Source organism: Danio aesculapii, chromosome 24 (genome assembly GCF_903798145.1).
Source record: "Danio aesculapii chromosome 24, fDanAes4.1, whole genome shotgun sequence".
NCBI classification, from domain to species: domain Eukaryota; kingdom Metazoa; phylum Chordata; class Actinopteri; order Cypriniformes; family Danionidae; genus Danio; species Danio aesculapii.
In genome coordinates this window covers 981964-1007667 of record NC_079458.1, presented here as the reverse complement: position 1 = coordinate 1007667, position 25704 = coordinate 981964, and the positions used below count along the sequence as shown (strand labels likewise).

The window sequence follows — 25704 nt, the reverse complement described above, 5'->3', positions numbered from 1 at the left end:
AAACAGATTACTGATTTTCAGCATTCTTCAAAACTTCTTCATTTTTGTTTAATGGAAGAAAGAAACTCATAAAGGTTTGAAAAGTGTGAATGTCTTTATTTTGTTGAACACTAAAGAAGAAATTTTGGAATAAGCTGAAAACCTGTAACTATTTACATCTATAGTAGAAAAAACACATGTTATGGAAATCAATGGATACCGGCTTTCAGCATTCTTCAAAATATCTTCTTTTGTGTTTAACAGAGAAAAGAAAATCATAAAGGTTTAAAAAGAATTAAATAAAGAGTGTTAAAGTAAAATGAAGAGTGTGTATTTCTTTGTTTTGGTGAACACTAAAGAAGATATTTTGCATTAAGTTGAAAACCTGTAACCACTGACTTTCATAGTAAAAAAATATAATAAATACCATGGAAGTCAATGATTACAAGTTTTCAGCATTCTTCAAAATATCTTCTTTTGTGTTTAATAGAAGAAAGAAAGTTTGAAAAAAGTAAAGAGCGTGTATTTCTTTGTTTTGGTGAACACTAAAGAAGATATTTTGGGTTAAGTTAAAAACCTGTAACCACTGACTTCTACAGTTGGAAGAACACATACAGTATATGGAAGTCAATGGTTACAGGTTTTCAGCATTTTTTAAATTATCTTCTTTTGCGTTTAGTAGAAGAAGAAACTTTGAAAAAAGTAAATAGTGTGTATTTCTTTCTTGTGTTGAACAATAAAGAAGATATTCTGAAGAATGCTGAAAACCTTTAACCATTGACTTTCATAGTAGGAAAAACAAATACGTCAATGGTTACTGTTTTTTAGCAAAAAAAAATCTTCATTTGCGTTTATTAGTAGAATCTCATAAAGGTTTGAAAAACAAAGAGTGTGAATTTCTTTATTTTGTTGAACACTAAAGAACACATTGTGGATTAAGTTGAACATCTGTAACTACTGACTTTCATAGTAGAAAAAAGCAAACAAACAAATACTATGGAAGTCAATGGTTACCGGTTTGCAGCATTCTTCAAAATATCTTCTTTTGCATTTAATAGAAGAAAAACTCATAAACATTTGAAAAGTAAAGAGTGTGTATTTCTTTATTTTGTTGAACACTAAAGATAATTTGGGTTAAGTTGAAAACCTGTAACCATTGACTTTCATAGTAAAAAAGAAAAAAAAAAAAGAAAAAAAAAATACCATGGAATGGTTACCAGTTTTCAGCCTTCTTCAAAATATCTTCTTTTGTGTTTAATAGAAAAATAGTGTGTGTTTCTTTATTTTGTTGAACACTAAAGAAGATATTCTGAAAAAAAGTTGAAAACCTGTAACCGTTGACTTTCATTTAAGAAAAAAATCAAATACTATGGAAGTCAATGGTTACCGGATTTCAGCATTCTTCAAAATATCTTCTTTTGTGTTTAACAGAGAAAAGAAAATCATAAAGGTTTAGAAAAAGTGAAGGTTGAGTTAAATGATGGCAGACTTTTCAGTTTTGGCTGAAAGATCACTTTAAGACAGATTTTTTTGGTGAATTCATCAGCAAGTTTCATTAACACTACAGTCGTATCTAGCAGATATTTTCAGAAATGAACATAATAATAATAAATATACTGTTTATTCAGAATAAATAACCCTTTTTTGGGGTGCTTGAAAACATTGGATTAAACATCGGATGAAGTTTTTGATTTAAGAGTGAAAACCTTTATCACAGTGTTTACAAGTGCTATATACATATTGAAATAAATATAAAGAATTATTTATTACGACATAGCAAATTAATAAATACAACATATTACAGCTTTATGTATGCATATAGAAGCGCATGTGTAATTTATATAACAAAATTATAAAATTTATAAATTGAATTATATTAAAATAAAGAAATAAGTAAATAATTAAATAAATAAATATAATAAATTAAATTATATTAAATAAATAAATATATAAATAAATAAATATAATAAATGAATTTATATTAAATAAATAAATAAATAAATATAATAAATGAAATTATATTAAATAAATAAATAAGTAAATAATTAAATAAATATAATAAATGAAATTATATTAAATAAATAAGTAATTAATTAAATAAATAAATATAATAAATGAAATTATATTAAAGTAAATAAATAAGTAAATAATTAAATAAATATAATAAATGAAATTATATTAAATAAATAAGTAAATAATTAAATAAATAAATATAATAAATATATTTATATTAAATAAATAAATAAATAAATATATAAATATAATAAATGAAATTATATTAAATAAATAAATAAGTAAATAATTAAATAAATATAATAAATGAAATTATATTAAATAAATAAGTAATTAATTAAATAAATAAATATAATAAATGAAATTATATTAAAGTAAATAAATAAGTAAATAATTAAATAAATAAATATAATAAATGAAATTATATTAAAGTAAATAAATAAGTAAATAATTAAATAAATAAATATAATAAATGAAATTATATTAAATGAATAAATAAGTAAATAATTAAATAAATAAATATAATAAATGAAATTATATCAAATGAATAAATAAGTAAATAATTAAATAAATAAATATAATAAATGAAATTATATTAAATAAATAAATAAGTAAATAAATAAATAAATAAATATAATAAATAAATAAGTAAATAATTAAATAAATAAATATAATAAATGAAATTATATTAAATAAATAAATAAGTAAATAATTAAATAAATAAATATAATAAATGAAATTATATTAATTAAATAAATAAATAAGTAAATAAATAAATGTAATAAATGAAATTATATTAAATAAATAAGTAAATAATTTAATAAATAAATATGTTTTTTAATAGTCTCTATGATCTACATTAACTTACCATTTATTTTGGAAATACTTTACCCTATTTTTTATGCTGAATGCAAAAATATTTAACAATACTAATGGTCACTTTAAATAAAGCTGCAATCATACTACAGTTTAACCAAAGCTGAATTAAATATAAAAATGCTGTCCATTGTTTAAAAGACTTCATTAACGGCAATCCCAAGCTTTAGCAGTAGTGTTTATACTTTAAAGGATGTGCTGTAAATAACAGATTTTTATGTTGAAAACAAACCAAAAGAAAAGAGGAGTCAAGAAAACAGAGAGTTTCTTTAAGCAAAGTGCATCCCTAGTGCATCTTGGGGTTAAAATACTGAGTTCATGATCTGCTCAGACTCATAAGTGTGAAGGGAAACCCTGAAAACACTTCCACATGTTATTAGAACATCTGATACTTCAGCTCAATCTCATTTAACCTCCATTTCTTCTCCACAGCACACTTTACCATCTGATTTACACGGTTATCCTCCAAGATGAATTTATCAGCATATACACAGAGATGTGTGTGTGTGTGTGAGAGAGAGAGAGAGAGAGACAGGGAGTGTGTATGGGTGTTTCCCAGTACTGGGTTGCGGCTGGAAGAGTATCCACTGTGTAAACCATATGGTGGATAAGTTGGCGGTTCATTCCACTGTGGTGACCCCTGATGATTAAAGGGACTAAGCCGAAGGAAAATGAATGAATGAATGAATAATAATACACAGCTGTAATTAAATAACCTAAAAATGACCAGTAATTCCTTATTGATTTCTTCAGCAGATACATTTAATTAACAAATTGAATTACTTAAAAAAAGCAGTATTGTAATATATAATAACAATGTACAATTTAAATGTAGGCGGGGCCAAGCTCATAGACACGCCCCCTAGAATAGACACTGCATGTGTGCGTTGTGTGAGATTCAGAAAGCTGACGGGTCATTAGACAGATTCATGGCTCTGTACCCATGTGTGTGTGTGTGTGTGTGTGTGTGTGTGTGTGTGTGTGTGTGCGTGTGTGTGTGAGGAATTCCTGCGCCGAGCTCCACATTCTGGCTTTGCCTTGTTTCGAATTTAACAAAAGTTTAATTGAATATATTTAGTCAGTTTGACTGCTGTAAGTGGAGACGACTAGAGAAGTTCATCTGATTCAACTAAACTGTTTTAGGAAGTAAGATTTCACTGTTTGTGCTGTATTATCATTATCATTAACATTATCATTCATTCATTTCGGTCAAGTTAGCCCCTTATTTATCAAAGGTCTCCACAGCAGAATGAACCACCAACTATTCATTCTATATGTTTTACACAGTGGATGCCCTTCCACCTCCAACCCAGTACTGAGAAACACCCACACACACTCATTCACACACACACACACACACTCATACACAACGGCCAATTTAGTTGATCAATTTTCCTATAGTGCATGTGTTTGGACTGTGGGGGACACCAGAGCACCCAGAGGAAACCCACACCAACACAGGGAGAACATGCAAACTCCACACAGAAACACCAACTGACCCAGCCGTGACTCAAACCAATGACCTTCTTGCTGTGAGGCAATCATGCTACCCATTGCACCACCATGACGCCCTAATAACAATAACAATGAGGATGATGATGATAATAATAATAATAATAATAATAATAATAATAATAATAATAATAATAATAACAATGATAGTTATAATAATCATCATAATCATAATAATTCTTATTATATTTTTTTATTGTTTAAATATTGCTGCTTTTATTTAGAAATCTTATTTAAAAATAATTGAATTAAGCAATGCATCATTTTAACAGAAGTATAATATATATATATATATACACACAGATGAAGTCAGAATTATTAGCCCCCCTTTGAATTTTTCTTCATTTTTAAATATTTGCCGTTTAACAGAGCAAGGAAATGTTCACAGTATGTCTGATAATATTTTTTCTTCTGGAAAACGTCTTATTTGTTTTATTTCCGCTAGAATAAAAGCAGTTTTTAATTTTTTAAACACCATTTTAAGATTTTGTTTCCAATAGTCCACAGATCAAACCATCATTATACAATAACTTGCCTAATTACCCTAACCTGCCTAGTTAACCTAATTAACCTAGTTAAGCCTTTAAATGTCACTTTAAGCTGTATAGAAGTGTCTTGAAGAATATCTAGTCTAATATTATTTACTGTCATCATGACAAAGAGAAAATAAATCAGTTATTAGAGATGAATTATTAACACTATTATGATTAGAAATGTGTTGAAGAAATCTGCTCTCTGCTAAACAGAAATTGAGGAAAAAAATAAACTGGGAGCTAATAATTTAGGGGGCTAATACTTCTGACTTCAACCATATATATATATTAAATTAATATCATTAAATTACAACTCAACTGTAGCATTTCAATTCTAATATGTCTCAATGTCTTATTTTTCCAGAGGATTAAACCATCAATCTTATTCTAACATTAAACAACAAAAACCCTTTTTATTTCACTCTTTTTTTTGTTGAAAAGTGCTTCTAAACACATTTTGGGAAATTCAGTTTGAGCTTGTTTTTAGATGTTCACAGTGATAATTTACTGTCGAAATCAAGACTCTCAGAGACGGTGAAGAAGTAGATCACGAGTAGGTAAATGATTGAAACACACTGACCTGTTATAAAGCTGGAATATTTTAGTGGACTGTATAATAACTTTTTATTTATTTATTTGTTTGTTTCTTTATCATTTAACTTAATAACAACAACAATAATAATAATAATAATAATAATAATATATTCTTTATGTCAGAATGGCGTGTCATCCAAAATGAGTTTAAACACATTGTGAAGAACGTGATGCAGCAGGACACGTTTCACAGTTTCACCTCAGAACGAGGTCAAAGATCCTCATTAGAGCTCGTGTTCGTCAAAGTTCGGGCTGAAACGAGCAGGAAACATCTGGCAACATGTAGGAGTTTGTCCTCAGGTTGTGTTAGTGCAGCTGATGTGCTGTTCGTCTGCATATTCTCGCTCTGTGTCTCGTCTCATGGCTCTGATATGTAGTATTAAATTAATGACAATATACGGTGTGTATGAAATATGGTGCCTTTATTTGAAATGTTTCATGTTTTGATTCAGACACTGTGCAGCTTTTGTTAAGTATCAATGTATTTTAAAGCTACAGGTCCTGTTTTTAAGAATTAAAAGTTTTATTTTTATTGTGTCCGTGTTGAGATTCAGAGAGATTTTATATTGTATTGAGTCAAGTAATTAAATATTGAGTAAATTCCTTATTGTCCTACTAAACAGAGATATTGTAGGTTGTGTGTGTGTGTTTTTTTGCATGAATTATTAATGAGACTAAGACACAGATTTGAGAGAATGAAACCAGTGTGTTGGCTTGCTCTCCTGCACATTGCTCTACTTGTGCCAGGTGTGATTCTTGCTCTGGATATTGTGATGATTAAGACGTTTCACAATTACATCAGCTGTGTGTGTGTAGGTTAGGGTTATATGAGTGTATGCGTGTGTGTGTGTGTGTGTGTCCGTGTGTGATGACTGGTCATGTGTGTGTGGCGTCTGATCTCCATGTCTCCTCCTATTTGTCTCTGGTGTTCAGTGATTCAGGTGTGATTGTGTGACTCTGAGCCTAGCAGCGACACTCTGACATCACACCACCATAACACAACCAATACTACACAACTGCAGAAATACAACAACACAACTGATATGACATTCAAGCTCCACCATTATTGGACAAATCTGACATTGTGGTATTTTGGCATATGAATATATATATATATATATATATATATATATATATATATATATATATATATATATATATATATATATATATATATAAAAGCAGTATCACACGAGTAGCAGGGCGATATGTCTGTATATCGGCACTGGTGGGAGGCGTGTGCACAGGCCGAGTGCCTTAGTCTGGCACTAGTGACAAATGAACAAACAAGTATATGAATATCAGTATTATTATAAATTAAACATAAACAGTAATTATAGTATCAAATAAATGAATGAACGTATGAATGAACAAACGAACAAACACAAACAAACAAACAACTACCAGTATGAATATCAGTAATAATATGAATAAATACAAACAATAATTATAGTACTAAATGAACGAACGACTGAACAAACAAACATTCGAACAAACATGCAGTATATGAATATCAGTATTAATATAAATAAACATAAACAGTAATTATAGTATCAAATAAACGAACAAACGTATAAATGAACGAACAAACAAACAAACACAAACAAACAAACAATATGAATATCAGTATTAATATAAATAAATACAAACAATAATTATAGTATTAAATGAACGAATGATTGAACGAACGATCAAATGAACATTCGAACGAACGAACAAAACTAGCATATAAATATCAGTATTAATATAAACCTAAACAGTAATTAAAGTATTCAAATAAACAAACGAACAACAAAAACTATATAAATATCAGTATTATTATAAATAAATATAAACAATAATTATAGTATTAGATGAACGAATGGACAAACATTTGAACGAACAAACTAATATTTGAATATTAGTATTAATATAAATTTATAAAAACAATAATTATAGTATTAAATGAACGAACATTCAAACAACAAACAAACAAACAAACAAACAAACTAACAAACAAACAAACAAACAAACAAGTAGTATATGAATATTAGTATTACTATAAATAAATATAAACACTCATTATAGTATTAAATAAACGAACAAACAACAAGTATATGAATATCTATGATAATAAGAATAAATATAAACAATAATTATAGTATTGAACAAACAAACGAATATATGAATATCAGTAGTTTATAAATAAACAAACAGTAATTATAGAACTAAATAAATGAATGAATAAATAAATGAACAAACAAAGGAATAAACAAAAACAAACAAACAAACAGTATATGAATATCAGTATTATTATAAATAAATATAAACAATAATTATAGCATTAAATAAATGGATGGATACATTAACAAACAAATAAACAATCAAACAAGCAAAACAAATAAATAACTTTGAATTAACAGAAGAATTAACAGTATTTTTCTCATGCATTATGAGTTCTGGGTTATAAACTGCAAGTCAGTAAATGTTGAGAAAGTGTAAATGACAGTACTAATATGAGTCTCCAGGGCGTCTGCGTCACTCTTACATAATAATTAATACACAAAGCAGAACAGCCTCTAATAATGCCACCAGAAATAGACTCACTCACAAACATCAGGTATTGAGTGTGAACTTTCCACGTCTGGGATGATTACAGAGAGAGAGAAGCTTCAGCAACTCGTCTGAGGAAACCCAGATAATCAGCAAGAAACACATTATGAGGAAATTTATTGATTAATAATCTATTTATTGGATTAAATTCTGAAAAAAGTGAAAGATTAATGTTTAAAAACAGACACTTTCTTTGTGAATATGTATTAAACTTTTAAATTATTGCTGTGATTAAAAGCTGAATTACTCTATTGACAGGATTACTAATATTATTAGTCATAATAATTTACTTATTTATAATTTGGAACTTTTTTTTTTTGCTAATAATTTTTTAGGGGTTTTCACCTTTATTTTGACAGGACAGTAGAGAGAACTGACAGGAAAGTGTGGGGAGCAGAGAGAGGGGAAGGATCGGCATAGGACCTTGAGGCAGGAATCGAACCCGGGTCGCCGCGAACACCGGAGTGCATGTGTTGGTGCACTTTTCCACTACGCCATTGGCACCGACTTTGGAATTTTTTTAATATATTTTATTATTTTTATTTGCCTTATATTTTTTATTTGTGTTATTATAATATTATAATATATACAAAACATAAAATAGAAAAAATAGAAATATGTACAATATATTTACTAAATGTATACGATAAAAAATGATGAAATATTGACCAATAAACGGAGAAATATACCAAATATAACTTTAAAAATTCTAATAAATCAATTAAACGCACGATACAATTAAAAGTATTAGAATTGTAAAAGTTTCACTTATATTTATGCTTTTATTAGTCATTATTTTAATATTTTTTATAATTTACATTTAATATTATATATATTATCTACAGTTATATAATATTGAAAAAGTCTACATTTATATTGTTTATTATTTACAATAGTCTACAAATATTTACATTTTTAGACATTTTGGTTAAAGTATACATTTCTATTTTTTTTTCTATTTTATGTTTTCATTGTATGAATTATAATTTGCTTATTTTTATATATTTAAATTATATATATATATATATTTAAATTATATATATATATATTTAAATTATATATATATATATATATATATATATATATATATATATATATATATATATATATTTTTTTTTTTTTTTTTTTTTTTTTAAATATTTGAATATCATATTTTTTTCAGATTTGCACAAAATTATTAATTTGTATAAGTATTTATGCCTCTCCACTGCTATTTTTGATCAAGACAGACATTTTTTTATTTTAATTTAATTTTAATTAAATCTTATTTTTTTATTTTAATTTAATATTTTTAGCATTTTTGTCAAAATGTTATTGATATTGTAATATAAAACATTTGTAATAATAGCAATTTTACATATATTGGATATTGCACGTATATTTATTTCTTTTGTATGTAAATATGGTTTTTATATTTTATTATTTATTTAAATCTAAAATATACATTTTAATATTAAAATATTAGTTATTTGTTAAACTTGTGAATGCACAAAGCAGAACACAGCAGAAATAGAGACGTTATTGACAAACGTCAGGTACTGAGTGTGAACTTTCCACAGCAGGCTGATTATGGAGAGAGAAATTTGAGGAAAGCCTCATGATAATCAGGAAAAGCAGGAAAAGGGCAGGGAAGGTGGAGAAACACAGGACAGGTGCGGCCACACATTAAAGAAGAAGAAGAGCAGAAGATAAAAGATGCAGAGGGACAGAATGAGGCAGAACAGGTGGAGTCAAGATTAAAGAGAGATGCTCTTAAACTGAGCTCACAGCTGCACATTCAGCTTCAGCATCAGCATCTGTTTCTCCATCACACACACACTCACACACACATGCATACGTATATACACATACACACACATATGCACACACTCACTCACTCATTCACTCCGCTGTAATTAATAAATTAATCAATAAAGAGATCTAAAGGTTAAATGATATCTGACACTGAGAACTGCATTCTGGACCAGCTTTTATTGCTAATTCATCACAAATCATCAAAATGCATTACTTGAAATTTTAAACATCATTGGAGAAAAAAAATGTAATTAAAATTAAAAAACTTAAAATAAAATAAAATTAAATAAAACATAAATTAAAATAAAAATGAAAAAACTGAAAAACCTTTAAAAAATTAAATAAAATGTAATTAAATAAAAAATAAAATAAAAATAAAATTTAAATAATAAAATAAAACAATTTTTTAAAATTAAATTAAAAAGTATATTACTTATTTTCATTTTGGTCAATTTAAAAATGAGAAGTATTACAAAAAATGTTAATTTAAAAACTAATGTAAATAAGAATTTATCAGAAATATATAAAAGTAATTAATATTAAAATACATAATTATAAATACATAAATAATAATTTATATGTTATAGAATAAAATAAATAAAAATGAAACTAAATAATATTAAAAAGAAACATCTGAACAATAGACTATTGAGTAATAAAATATAAAGTATAAAAATGTGTTTAAAATATAAAATCTGAATTATATAAAAAGTATATAAAATATTAAAAAACGTAGACATTTAATATTAAATTTTTTATTATAGCCTGTGAATTAAACAAAAACCTAACAAAAGTTTTAATTAAAAATTAAGCATAAAAAAACACATTAAAGGACTAAAATATTGCATTCATTTCGTATAAGGTGACACAATGGCTCACTGGTTAGCACTGTGGCTTCACAGCAAGAAGGTTGCTGGTTCGAGTCCCGGCTGGGTCAATTGGTGTTTCTGTGTGGAGTTTGCCTGTTCTGTTGGCGTGGGTTTCCTCCGGGTGCTCCGGTTTCCCCCACAGTCCAAACACATGTGCTATAGGGGAATTGATTAACTAAATTGGGCGTAGTGAATGAGTGTGTATGGGTGTTTCCCAGTACTGGGTTGTGGCTGGAAGGACAATCGCTGCGTTAAACATATGCTGGATAAGTTGTTCATTCCGCTGTGGAGACTCCTGATGAATAAAGGGACTAAGTCAAAGGAAAATGAATGAATATTGTATAAATAATGTTGTACATCTAAATCTAAAAATAGTATTATAAAAATGATGAAATTAAGAACTTTTAAAACAGAAATAAACATTAATCAACATTAAAACACAATAAAGTTATTGTATGAAATAAATATTGAAATATTTTAAAACAGAAATATGAAAAAACTTTCCAAATTAAACAAATAAGTAATGAAAAAAGTTAAAAATTAACAATAAAAGTAACAAAAGCCAGCACAATGTGTGTGTGTGTGTGTGTGCTGTTAAAGCGAGTCAGCTGAGGACACGTGTTGGTCAGCTGTCTGTTGTTTGGCACAGGTGTGTGTCTCCCTGATCAATGTGACACCGCTGACAGCCTTGATTCTGTCTGTTATATAAGAGCAGAACAACAGAGAGTAACCAACACACTGCAAACACACACCAACCGCACACTGCAAACACACACCAAACCCACCAGCAGAGAGCAGACCACCCCGGAGACACACACACACACACACACACACACGCGCGCATACACACACACACACACACACACACACACACACAGATCCACTGTATTCAGCATCAATCACGCACAGATTCAATGACATTTCAGCATTATTATTCTCCATTTGTCAATCCGACTGAAAACAGAATCAAGCTGACAAGTTTTGGTTTCTGGCTTCTCTGACCTGCATGATCGCTGCAACTGCATATACGTTTTGCTGCTTTAAAAGAAGTCTCCGTACATTTACTTCACAAACAAATATGGTACAAATCTGAGATATTATAACAAGTTTAATTAAGTGTTTTCTCTGTGAATATGTGGTCAAGTTTAGATTATAGCTGTGATATAAAGCTGAATTTATCATCATCATCATCATCACTGTCACATTATCCTTCAGAAATCACGCAGACAAATTTGAAATATAACCTATATTAACATTTTAAATGAGTTTACTTTCAACAAGTTATAAATATACACTCACCGGCCACTTTATTAGGTACACCTGTTCAACTACTTGTTAACGCAAAGTTCTAACCAGCCAATCACATGGCATCAACTCAATGCATTTAGGCATGTAGACATGGTCAAGACGATCTGCTGCAGTTCAAAGCGAGCATCAGAATGGGGAAGAAAGGGGATTTAAGTTACTTTAAATGTGTTGTTGCTGCCAGACGGGCTGGTCTGAGTATTTCAGAAACTGCTGATCTACTGGGATTTTCACGCACAACCATCTCTAGGGTTTACAGAGAATGGTCCGACAAAGAGGAAATATCCAGTGAGCGGCAGTTCTGTGGGCGCAAATGCCTTGTTGATGCCAGAGGAGAATGGCCAGACTGGTTCCAGCTGATAGAAAGGCAACAGTAACTCAAATAAGCACTCGTTACAACTGAGGTCTGCAGAAGAGCATCTCTGAACACACAACACGTCCAACCTTGAGGCGGATGGGCTACAGCAGCAGAAGACCACACCGGGTGCAGCTCCTGTCAGCTAAGAACAGAAAACTGAGGCTACAATTCACACAGGCTCACCAAAACTGGACAAGAGAAGATTGGAGAAACGTTGCCTGGTCTGATGAGTCTCCATTTCTGCTGACACATTCGGATGGTTGGGTCTGATGGCTACTTCCAGCAGGATAACTCACCATGTCATAAAGCGCCAATCATCTCAGACTGGTTTCTTGAACATGACAATGAGTTCACTGTACTCAAATGGTCTCCACAGTCACCAGATCTCAATCCAATAGAGCACCTTTGGAATGTGGTGGAACGGGAGATTGGCATCATGGATGTGCAGCCGACAAATCTGCAGCAACTGTGATGCTATCATGTCAATATGGAGCAAAATCTCAGAGGAATATTTCCAGTACCTTGTTCAATCTCTGCCATGAAGGATTAAGGCAGTTCTGACGGCAAAACGGGGTCCAACCCAGTACTAATAAGGTATACCTAATAAAGTGGCCGGTGAGTGTACATATTTATTATATATACATTTGCTATTATCATTATTTTATTTGTATTTATTTATTTTATTTTTTGATACTTCTTACATATTTCAGGTTAATATCAAAATTAATATTATTACTTGATAAAGTATTATTACTTTCTATATTCAGACTTAAAAAATATTTATATTTTAGATTGTAATCTTGTAATGTTTTGTAATATTTCAATTCCTAACTATGCTTAATAATACATTTATTGTAGTTTTGTTATTGTATTTATTTATATTCTTTCAGCTTAGTCTCTATTTCAGAGGTCGCCACAACAGAATGATTCCAGCATATTTTTATACAGCGGATGCCCCTCTAGCTGCAACCCAGTACTGGGAAACACCCATACACACTCAATCATACACACACTCATACACTACAGCCAATTTAGTTCATCAGTTCCCCTATAGCACATGTATTTGGACAGTGGAGGAAACCGGAGCACCCGGAGGAAACCCATATCAACACGAGGAGAACATGAGGAGAACATGCAAACTCCACACAGAAACGCTGACTGGCCTAGCCGGGACTCGAACCAGTGACTTTCTTGCCTTGAGGCCACAGTACTAACCACTGAGCCATCGTGCCACCCTTATATTTATATTTAAAATGCAATATAAATTTATATATATTTATTTTACATTTTATTTATAATTTTTATCATTTATATTAATATTCATTTCATATAGATATTATTTGTTTCATAGATATCTATGAAATGTACGTTTTGTTTCAGTTTTTATTAAAAAATATATATTTTATGTTTTTAATTTACTAATTAAAATTTAAATTTATTTTACTAAATATTAATTTAATGTTTTTATTATATTTTCTTAGTATTTTAGTTTTTCAATAAAAAATCTGTATAAAAATGACAAAACCTCATAGCTGAAGAGCAGAGCAAGGTTATAATAGTTATGGATTTTTCTTTAGTTTTAGATTTTTTATTTTGTTTTGACTTTTTGTTTTTGACTTCAGTCAGTTTAATTAGTTTTTAGTGGCAGATTTACTTGTTTTTACATTTTGAAATTGCTTCGTTTTAGTTACATTTGTATTAGCTTCAGCATTCGTTTTAGCTTTTTGTTTGTTGTTTTTTTTGTAAATAAATATTTTATAATAAAACTCAACCAAATAGGCTACATTTTTTGACACACTACCATCAAGAACACTACCATCTACCACAACCATCTACCCATCCTCAAATTCTAATACAACAGTCCACAAGATTGCAGCCTTAAGTACAATTTGTGTGCAAAGCTGCTTCTGAGGTAAGATACACAGTAGTGATGGGAAGTTCAGATCTTTAACGCTAACCAGATTGTTTGTGACAACACTTCCATGTTAGAACTAAACATACCAAATATATGTAATCAGCAATCATCATATCAGTCAACATCACCATGATCTGAAAAGTTCCTTACAGTAAAGTTCTGCAAATTCAACTGAAGCATGCTTCACTTATTTAAACTCCATTACAACTTTCTGTTATGAAACAAACGCACATTTTGCCAAATCCTCATTTAAGCCTTCGGTTTACCCGCACTGTAGTTGAGGTTTAGTTCAGTCACAGAAGGCTGTCATAGTGTTTGTGTTCGGTTCACTGAATCATGCATGCGCAGTATTATCAGTTTACCGCTTCTCAAATCTGATCTTAGTGTACTGTTCTAATAACCGAATAACTCAGTGTATATTGGTTTATTTCGAGTCAGAGGACGTATCAGGCATGTAAAAAAGAAGTTGTTTGTGCATAAGTGCTTAATGTTACTGGAGATGCAAATCATTTTAAATGATTCAGTTCGATATGGTGAATTAGCTAAACCGGTTCACTTAGAAGATCTGCTTAAAAAGAACGATTCACTCACGATCACGATAACTAAAACAGAAATAAAACCCATTATTGGGCACAAATGTCAAACACCGGCAGTGCGAAGTAAATAGATTTACTTCTAAAAGGCATACAATATGTTTTAAATACATTTACAAAGACGAAAATGAAGGATGTTTATGCTATAATTTTAGTTAGTTTCAATTAGTTTTGTATCTACACAATACAGTTTCAGTCAGTTCTAGTTTTTTTTTTTTACTTATTTTTATTTGAGTTAACGAAAATTATTAAAAATGTTAGTTTGCGTTTTCTCATTCATCTTCATTAACTATAACAACCTTGGTGTAGAGTTTACTTCAGTATGGCAGCGATTCAGTGGGAAAGCTGATCATAAACGTGAGTGTGTGTTGACATGAGGACATGATATGCATGTTTTGCAGAGGGAAAACTGTAGCCAGATCCTCACGCTGGTAAAAGTGCAGGAGTGTTGAGCTGAAGTGATCCAATCAATGCAATCACTCACATCAAACATTCATGAGCGCTACAATGGCACATTTAAAGCAGATTATAGATCTCGTCTGGAGAAACAACACTTCTGAGCATCAGGATAAAGTCTGCTGCACTTTACAGACGCAATCACACTGACACACTCACGTCTGAGGCTTTTACATCAGGTTTACGCAGCTGGGGAAACAACTATTGAACAAACTGAACAAAGCTGCCTGTGTAGTAGCCATGTAGTGAATTACATGTAGTCTGGATTACATAATCAGATTACAAAAATCTATTATTGTTATACACGGCTGTCTGGAATACTCGATTCTGATTTGTCAGTTGCAACATACTAAGGTCTGTTATTCCAAGATAACAACCACTAAACAACATAAAATCTCATCTGGGAACTGAGACTCACCTTGACCATCAGGGAATACATTCATGTATCTGCTTGTTTGTCTCTGCTGCTGTTTTTGTCGCCATCTAGTGTCTGAATAATGAACGGGTTAGTGTATACTCCATTAGCTGTTTTAGTTTCGCACTTAACTAAAGATTTAATAAACTATTATGGCTCAGAACAACGTTTTGTGTTTAATTTTTTGGGGCAAGTAGCCATGTAATAAGCAGAAAAAAAGCCATGTAATGCCCAGACACTTCCTCCAACTCCAAAAAGACATAGCACCTCCATCGTGTCCTGGATCTTCCCAGAGGCCTCCTCCCTGTGTGACATGCCTGGAACACCTCCCTAAGGAGGCATCCGAGGCCACCACAGCTGACTTCTCTCGATGTGGAGGAGCAGCAGCTCTACTCCGAGCTCCTCTTAGGTGACAGAGCTCCTCACCCTATCTATAAGTGTGCACCCTCCCACCCTGCAAAGGAAACTCAATTCAGCCGCTTGTATCCGAGAGCTTGTCCTTTCAGTAATGACCCAAAGCTCATGACTGTAGGTTAATAAAGCATATGCTGACCATAGCTGATAAACCTGTCAGGCTTTATTCTGAGATAACAACTCCTGGATCTGCTTTATCTCTAACCTAACAGACCTTGGAATGATTTCCCCAAAGTCCCCTGAGCTGAAGACGACATGGGAGGAGGCAGCGGTTTTTATATTTACGTAGAAATTTGATTATTCTTTTTTACATTTTAATCCCGTTCACATTCCAGATATGTGTGCGTTGCTGTGCATCCCAGTGTGTGTATTAAGCAATGTGGATGCGCGTTTTGGACCTGCATAGATTCATAAATAGAGCGCCCTTTAAATAATGCAAACTCTGCGCCATTGACTTCAGAGCAGCTTTTAGTTGATCAATGGCACAATCTTTTTCAGTTGCTTCAAAATACCACTGCACCAACAATCCGCCTTAACACATCTCCTTTTCAGACCAGCACACCTAAGAGTCCACAAAGTAGTGCAAGTGCATTTGCTATTTAAATAACATGGTGCAAAATGTGAAAATGACACCTGTGCAGGTCTGAAAATAGCAAGAAATCACTTGCACCGTGCCTAGCTCTGTATTGCGCTGGGTGTATGGTAAGATCTTAAATCTTCACCCTGACTACTGTGTTTTCTGTATACAAACAGCCAAACTGTGTGAAAAAAATAGCAATTTTGACAATAACCAATGCAGTTTGGACAGAGCCTGAGTGTGTGTGTTCAGGGGGATAAATCTGACCGGTTTGCAGGGTTCAGGCTCTTCATCAGAGCTGGCGCTGGCCTCCTCCTCTTCATCCTCCTCCTCATCCTCCTCCTCCGGGAACTCCACATCAGATTCTCCGGGTGCGATGGGGACGCTGATGGTGAGGTTAGGGTTGGTCATGTAGCTGTCATCCTCCCCACTGCCGGCGCCACTACTGCGCTCGATCACACCGGCTGTCCCGTTGCCCTCGGCCCAGTGTGCCTGCTGGCTTAGACGTTTCAGCTTCAGCATGGCTTTAGCTTCTTTGGCCTTCTGCCGCCGCCGCTTGAAGTTCCCGTTGAAGAAGTCGCAGAGGGCCTGGCGGAGCCACAGCATCCCGCGCTGGATACGAGCAATGGCGATCTGCAGGTTATTCATCTCTCCGTCCTCATCCGGAGCCGACAGGTTATCTGCACTGAAGGAGCTCAGCAGCAAAGCCAAGAAGAGATTTAAGACCTGCAGATGAGAAAGACAACAGCAGACATTCAGAAAACATGGAGAAAACCAATGCCACGGCTCAGAAAACATGGACAAAACTAACACTAAATTCCTAAAACATGGAGAAATCCAATGCCACGGCTCAGACAACATGGAGAAAACCAATGCCATGCTCAGAAGACATGGAGAAAACCAATGCTGCATTCAGAAAACATGGAAACATGTTATAATAAGAAAACTAACACTACATTCCTAAAACATGGAGAAAACCAATGCCACATTCAGAAAAAAATGGAGAAAATCAATGCAACACTCAAACAACAGAGAAAACCAATGTCATGTTCAGAAAACATGGTGAAAGACAATTACACGTTCAAAAACGTGGAGAAAACCAATGTATCATTCAGAAAACATGGAGAAAATCAATGCATCATTCAGAAAACATGGAGAAAATCAATGCATCATTCAGAAAACATGGAGAAAATCAATGCATCATTCAGAAAACATGGAGAAAATCAATGCATCATTCAGAAAACATGGAGAAAATCAATGCATCATTCAGAAAACATGGAGAAAATCAATGCATCATTCAGAAAACATATAAAAAACCAATGTCACATTCAGAAAACATGGATAAAACCAATGCATCATTCAGAAAACATTGAGAAAACCAATGGTATATTCAGTAAACATGGGGAAAAATCAATGTTACATTTAGTAAAACAATACTACATTCATAAAACATGGAGAAAATCATTGCCACACCCAGAACACATGGAGCAAACCAATGCTACATTCAAGAAATATGGAGAAACCAATGCTACGTTCAGAAAATAGGAGAAAATCACTGCCACTATCAGAACACATGGAGAAAAAAAAATCAGTGCTACATTCAGAGAAAATGAAGAAAATCAATGCCATATTCAGAAAACATGGAGAAAAATCAATGCTACATTCAGAAAACATGGAGAAAATTACTGCCACACTCAGAACACATGGATAAAACCTATGCAACATTCAGAAAACATGGAGAAAAAAAAAATCAATGCTACATTCAGAGAAAATGAAGAAAATCAATGCCACACTCAGAAAACATGGAGAAAACCAATGCTACACACAGAGAACATGGAGAATACCAATGACGCATTCAGAAAACATGAAGAAAACCAATTAAACGCTCAGAAAACATGGAGAAAACCAATGCTGCATTTAGTAAAACAATGCTACAATCAGTAAACATGGAGCAAACCAATAGTCTATTCATAAAACATGGAGAAAACCATTGTCACATTCAGAAAACTTGGAGAAAACTAACGCTACATTCATAAAACATGGAGGAAACCAATGCAACACACAGAAAACATTGAGAAAATCAATGCTAAACACAGAAAACATGGTGGAAACCAATGCTAAACACAGAAAACATGGAGGAAACCAATGCTAAACACAGAAAACATGGAGGAAACCAATGCTAAACACAGAAAACATGGAGGAAACCAATGCTAAACACAGAGAACATGGAGGAAACCAATGCTAAACACAGAAAACATGGAGGAAACCAATGCTACACACAGAAAACATGGAGGAAACCAATGCTACACACAGAAAACATGGAGAAAACCAATGCTAAACACAGAAAACATGAAGGAAACCAATGCTAAACACAGAAAACATTGAGGAAACCAATGCTACACACAGAAAACATAGAGAAAACCAATGCTACACACAGAAAACATGGAGAAAACCAATGCTAAACACAGAAAATATGGAGGAAACCAATGCTAAACACAGAAAACATGAAGGAAACCAATGCTAAACACAGAAAACATGAAGGAAACCAATGCTAAACACAGAAAACATGGAGGAAACCAATGCTAAACACAGAAAACATGGAGGAAACCAATGTTAAACAGAAAACATGGAGAAAACCAATGCTAAACACAGAAAACATGGAGGAAACCAATGCTAAACACAGAAAACATGGAGGAAACCAATGCTAAACACAGAAAACATGGAGGAAACCAATGCTAAACACAGAAAACATGGAGGAAACCAATGCTAAACACAGAAAACATGGAGAAAACCAATGCATTCCATAGACTGACACATTCTGACACGCTTCTGTTCACATTATCACACAGATAAGATTAGTCCTGTATTGAATCTGTCTGATGCACAGGCATTTGTAGCTCCGCCCTTTTCTGAAAAGAGCACAGTCTCAATTGAATTTAAAGCGACAGTCACCAAAACACCATAATTAGGATCAAAGCCTAAAAGGGTCCGTTTCAGAGAGGTAGAGAACATTATCTGTGGGGTATTAGGAGTCAAACTCATACACACTCTAGTAACATCATATTTTATAAAAATAAAGGTATAACAGGTCTCCTTTAATAGACATAAAGTGTTTGGGTCCTGCTGTAGATATACCGGTGCACTATAGTCTGATAAAGTCACACAGTCTCGATCTGCACTGCTGTTATTCTGCTTTCAGCTCTCTGTCTCGGTACACACTCATGCTAAGAGAACCACCAGCCTCATGTTTTGTGTTTGCAGGAACAGGTGTGAAGAGTGTGTGTGTGTGTGAGAGAGAGTAAATGATGACAGAAAAGCCTCGACCACGCACACAGCAGGCCTGATCACAGACCTGCTGAAAATAAGCCTCACATTTGAAACGCAGCGTCCAGCCGGCGCACAGCTAAAGGTCTGCTCTCGGTGTCAGTGTGAGGCCTGTACACAGCAGAGCAGATGCAGACACGCTTCCAAATGTCACATCACACACCTACACACTGCAAACACTGGGGCCAGCAGGACACACACATACATACACTTATTGGGTCGAGCAGGACACACACACACACACACACACACACACACACACACACACACACACACACACACACACACACACACGCTGGATATACATACACTTATACATACACACAAGACACACGCCTGCATGCACACACATTGGGGTGAGTAGGATACACAAACACACACAAACATTGGGGTGAGTAGGATATACACACACATACACTGGGGTGAATAGGGTATATACTATCATACAAACACTGGGGTGAGTAAGACGGACACACACACGGACACACACTGGGGTGAGTAGGATACATACACACACACACACTGGGGTGAGTAGGATACACACACACACACACACACACACACACACACTGGGGTGAGTAGGATACACATTCACACACATATACGCACGTGCATACACATTCAGACACATCCACACACACACACATTCAATGAGGCGAGCAGAACACGCAAGCACACACAGAGACATTCATACCCAAACATATGCGTACACAAACACATTCACTGGGGGTAAGCAGGACACACACACTCACTGGGGCAAACAGGACATACATACACCCCAACCTGCTCATTGGGGCGTGCAGGACACACACTCACAGGAAAAGTAGGACGGACGGACGGACGGAAAGAGAGAGAGAGAGAGAGAGAGAGAGACAGAGAGAGAGAGACAGAGAGAGAGAGAGAGAGAGAGAGAGAGAGAGAGAGAGAGAGAGAGAGAGAGAGAGAGAGAGAGACAGACAGACAGACAGACAGACAGACAGACAGACAGACAGACACACACACAGTAAAACACTCACTGGGGCAAGCAGGACACACACATTGCAGAACACAATGTTATACAAACACACACACACTCTCTCACAGACACAACCCTGCTGCGATAAGGACAGACACACATGCACACACAAGCACACGCGCACACACACACAAACACAGACATGCACACACACCCCCGCCGACGCACACGCACGCACACATACACACTAAATGAAGAGAGCAGAACACACACACAGTAACAAACACATTTATATGAAACGGGTACAAAGTTCTTCATGATCCGTCCATGCGTGATGCGCATCAATAATTCTTAGCTAGAATTGCACCAGCAGGGGGAAAAGAGGAAAGTTTTTATAAAAGTCTGGAAAAACCAGAGGGAAAAGTTTGTTAAAGTCAAAAGAGGCCGGCAGAAGTGGAGACCCGGGTACACAATTACAGACATCTGTTTTCCACCAGTCACAGCTTTATCACTGATGGATATGTTAGAATATAAAACAATTATATAGTTACAAAACTAAAATCAAGGAACAAATTATTCTTTGATAACTGGAAAGGACTATTTGAACCTATCGGTTTACGATACTGATGCCCTGTTTCTCTGAGAGGGGTCTGGATGCAGACTTGGTGCAGTGCAATCTGAGCTGCATCCAGTGCTTTTTAATGAGCTTACCTAACCCCACCCCTAACTCTACCCCTTACAGTGAAATCACGCACTCCATTAAGTGCATTGTGTCTGACAGTGCATCGCTGAGTGACGCAATCTCAGCTTGCATCATAAAGGCTGCATCCAGATACTATTGGTTTCTCTGGGCTTTATTGGTGATAATGGTCAGGAATGTTGGACCATTATTGCCTTTATAGCATAAGAAGAGGACAGAAACTAGCCAGACAGTGATGTGTGAACTGTGGAGTGGGCTACATCTACAAATAAAACATCTGTATTTTTTAGTAAGTCTACTTTTGTTTTGCTTTTATTCTTGCCATAATAAAACATTTGTAGAGCAACTCATGTTCTGCTGTCATTAATATTTTAATAAACTTTAATAGGTAGAACTGTCTGAGATATGAACAAAAGCAAGTGATGCATCAAAGTTTAATAATCTTAATTAAAAAATCTTGAATGGTTATAAAAATCCTTATAATCATTAAAATAATTTATGAAAATAATAAAAAGTAATTCGTTTAAAAATATTGAGTGATATTTATGATATTAATGATGTTAATGAAACTTTCTACTTCTCTGTTTATCTGTCTGATTTTACAGTCAGTTTCTTTTGACCGCCCCCTGTCATTTTAGAGGAGGTCTGCGATGCAGTGCCAGGCGAAAGTATGAATCAAGCTCAACAGTCAATATGGTGAATGAAGCCCCGCCTACTAGTACAGGAGCCAATCAGTGATTGCTATAGACTGACGAATCTCTGGGGGAGAAGCTCAGACGAGACGTGTGCTTTTACGACCGTTTCTGTGGTCAAACACATTAGAATCTCAGCGAATACTCACAGACATAAGAAATATATCAACATAAAGCTTGACATTTCTACTTTTAAATGAACCAACTACATTTGAAAACAAAATGTTTTTGGTTTTGTAATCTGTATGAGACGAACGCGAGGTACAGTCTGTCCTGTCAAACGCACAGCACATGACAGCAACTACTCAAACTCCCACAAACTAGTAAACAAAGAGTCGCTGTCATTTCTGGAGGAGATTCACCATCAAGAACAAGTTGTGGATTACTTCAGAAGAGCATCTGACGATCATTATTCAGAGGATAATAATATGTAGAACAGCTATAAATGAGGTTGGTGTCGTGATCTCTTTCATTTCATGTGTGCATTAGCTCGGTTAACCTGAAAATGTGCTGATTATGTTTGATTCGAACATTCAGAAACTAAACTTATGAGACGGTTTAATTTTACTGGTGATGCCAAATATGTAATGTAATCGTGAGCTTGGATAACAGTTTTGGAGAATTTGATGTTTCCTCATTCAGACTGAATGCCCAAGCATACAGCCCTAAAGACGTTTCAAAGATGGCCGCCGAGTGAAATGGCTTACCGTACAAAACTCAAGAGCTTTATTCAGGGTTTTGAATAATGGCACATTGTTTAGCAGCTGCCGTGGTGCTCAGAATAGTTGTTACACTGCAATGCTTTTCTTACTTAATTTTTTGTTTGTAGTCCAAATAGTGAAATATTCCAAAATCAAGAAGTATTTTCTAGACAAGCAAAACATCTGGGGATTTATTTTAATGATCTAGGCACAAAGTCTAAAGTTGATAAGACAAAAGCATCTGCACCCCAACGCATGGTCTAACCGGGTTGTGCTTATTCTCTTAATGAGTTTGGGGTGTGTTTTTAGCATAACGTGCATTAAACCAATCAGAGTCTCGTCTCTCATTCCCTTTAAGAGTCAATTGCATCGCTCCATGGTGCATTTGCTATTTACATGACAGACTTTATAAGTGTAAAAACTGAATGCTTCACTAGCGAGAAAACAGTTAAACAGAGCATCAGCAGCATGAGGATAAAGAAGGAGCCTCCTCCATTCAGCCTCTTTACTCCTTTACTTTGGTGGACTAAGGAAATGGTGGAAACTCACTCAACTGAACACATCCATTAGCCCACATGTTTAATTTCCTTTGTTAAGCACAAAGATTTGTGTCAAAACTATTTCTAAATTCAGTTCTGATTTCCAGCAAAGGAATAAATGAACAATAATAATGAAGTGTGGTCAGAAAACTGAGTTATATCCAAACACACGTCCTGTTCTTATGCCCCATATGGTGATGCAGACGTCTCCAAAACCCAACAGGTGAACAAATCTAAGCTAGTTTTTATTGATACTAATATAAATATGCATTTAATAAATAATACTGCTAGTAATAATAACATTATACTGATCATCATGAATAAACTGAAAAAGCCCCCCCCCCCCCCCTCGATGTGAAGAAGGCATGGAGGCAGTGGTCTTTATATGTAGAAATTAATAATTTTCATCTGTAAAGATATTTGTGTGTTGCTGTTCATCCTGTGTGTATTCAGCAATGTGAAAATTACTGTTGCGCTGGTCTGAAAATAGCAACGTGTCATGCCAAACACGTCTTATTGTGCCGGGTGTATGATAGGACCCCTTGTCTTGTATTAAGAAATAATGAGTCAAAATGAAGTATATTGTTTCTTAAAACAAGCAAAATAATCTGCCAATGGGGTAACCAGAATAATCCTATGCCAAAACCAAGCAGCAACATCCCGCTCTCCCTCAGGTAGCTAATACGGAGGTAACTTAAACTGCAATTCATCGACTCGCCTTTGGGGGCTGGCTCCAGGAACTCCAGATGTTCACTGACTGCAATGATAAATTGGCCATTTTTACAGCTGATAAAAACATGCTTACAGCCTGCTGCAAAAGATGATTCTGGTGTAAATAGCTAATATTACCCATCATGACAACTGTGAGGGGTGAACTGTTTTTATAACTCATCTGTTTCATTTATATTGAGTTATATTAAGTCTGCATAATTAAGGGCGTGGTCACTTGAGTGACAGCTAGGTCTTGCTGCTCACTGTCTCGTCGCCTCAGCTGATTCCGGTTGATTAGACGCTGAACTCGGCATCTGCAGTTGAAGTCAGAATTATTAGCCGTCCTTTGAATTTTTTCTTCTTTTTTAAATATTTCTCAAACTCCCAAGTTTAACAGAGCAAGGACATTTTCACAGTGTTTCCTTTAATATTTTTTTCTGGAGAAAGTCTTATTTGTTTTATTTTGGCTAGAATAAAAGCAGCTTTTTTATTTTTAAGAAACATTTAAGGTCAATATTATTAGCGCCTTTAAGCTATTTATATTTTCGATAGTCTACAGGACAAACCATCATTATACAATAACTTTCCTAATTACCCTAACCTGCCTAGTTAACCTAATTAACCTAGTTAAGCCTTTAAATGCCACTTTAAGCTGTATAGAAGTGTCTTGAAGAATATCTAGTCTAATATTATTTACTGTCATCATGACAAAGATGAGTTAACACTATTATGATTAGAAATGTGTTGAAGAAATCTGCTCTTCGTTAAACAGAAATTGTGGAAAAAATAAACAGGGGGGCTAACAATTCTGACTTCAACTGTATATCATATTTTTGTGTTGTTTTATGTGGTTTTACACAGTCAATTGCCTTTTGGAATCATTTCCTACAATTATCAGATGATATGGCATGCTGCGTTCAAGTGGCCTCCATTTCCCAGGTGAGTGAAATTATATACCATCTCTATAAATGTATTTGTTTTATTTAAAATCATTAATATTTTTCTTTAGACCTGTAAAGCACTCCAGAATCTGACAGGTTGATTAGCTGTAGGCTCTAGAACAGTCATCTGAAGCGTTCTCATACAGTGTTATGCCTGGATTTCATGCATTTACTAACACGGACTAACTGAAGTGTTTGGAAGTAATTCACGTTTTCCTCCTGTAGAAAAGCATCATAAGAACAATGTTTAGTGGCTCAATGTATTACTACAGTGTTTTTGAAAGTCTAAACACTTTATTGATATAGTGTACAACCAAGCACATGTGGTCAGAACACAAACGAGTCG

At 33.8% G+C, this 25704-nt stretch overlaps 1 protein-coding gene across 1 annotated transcript in view; it reads right to left on the bottom strand.

The window, feature by feature from the left end:
• scn5lab (sodium channel, voltage gated, type V-like, alpha b) overlaps nucleotides 1–25704 on the bottom strand; it is a 215579-nt gene that overhangs the window by 42974 nt on the left and 146901 nt on the right. Inside the window, exon 16 of the mRNA XM_056450963.1 lies at nucleotides 17063–17521. Coding sequence (XP_056306938.1) covers nucleotides 17063–17521 — 459 coding nt within the window. The remainder of the gene's footprint in view (nucleotides 1–17062; nucleotides 17522–25704) is intronic.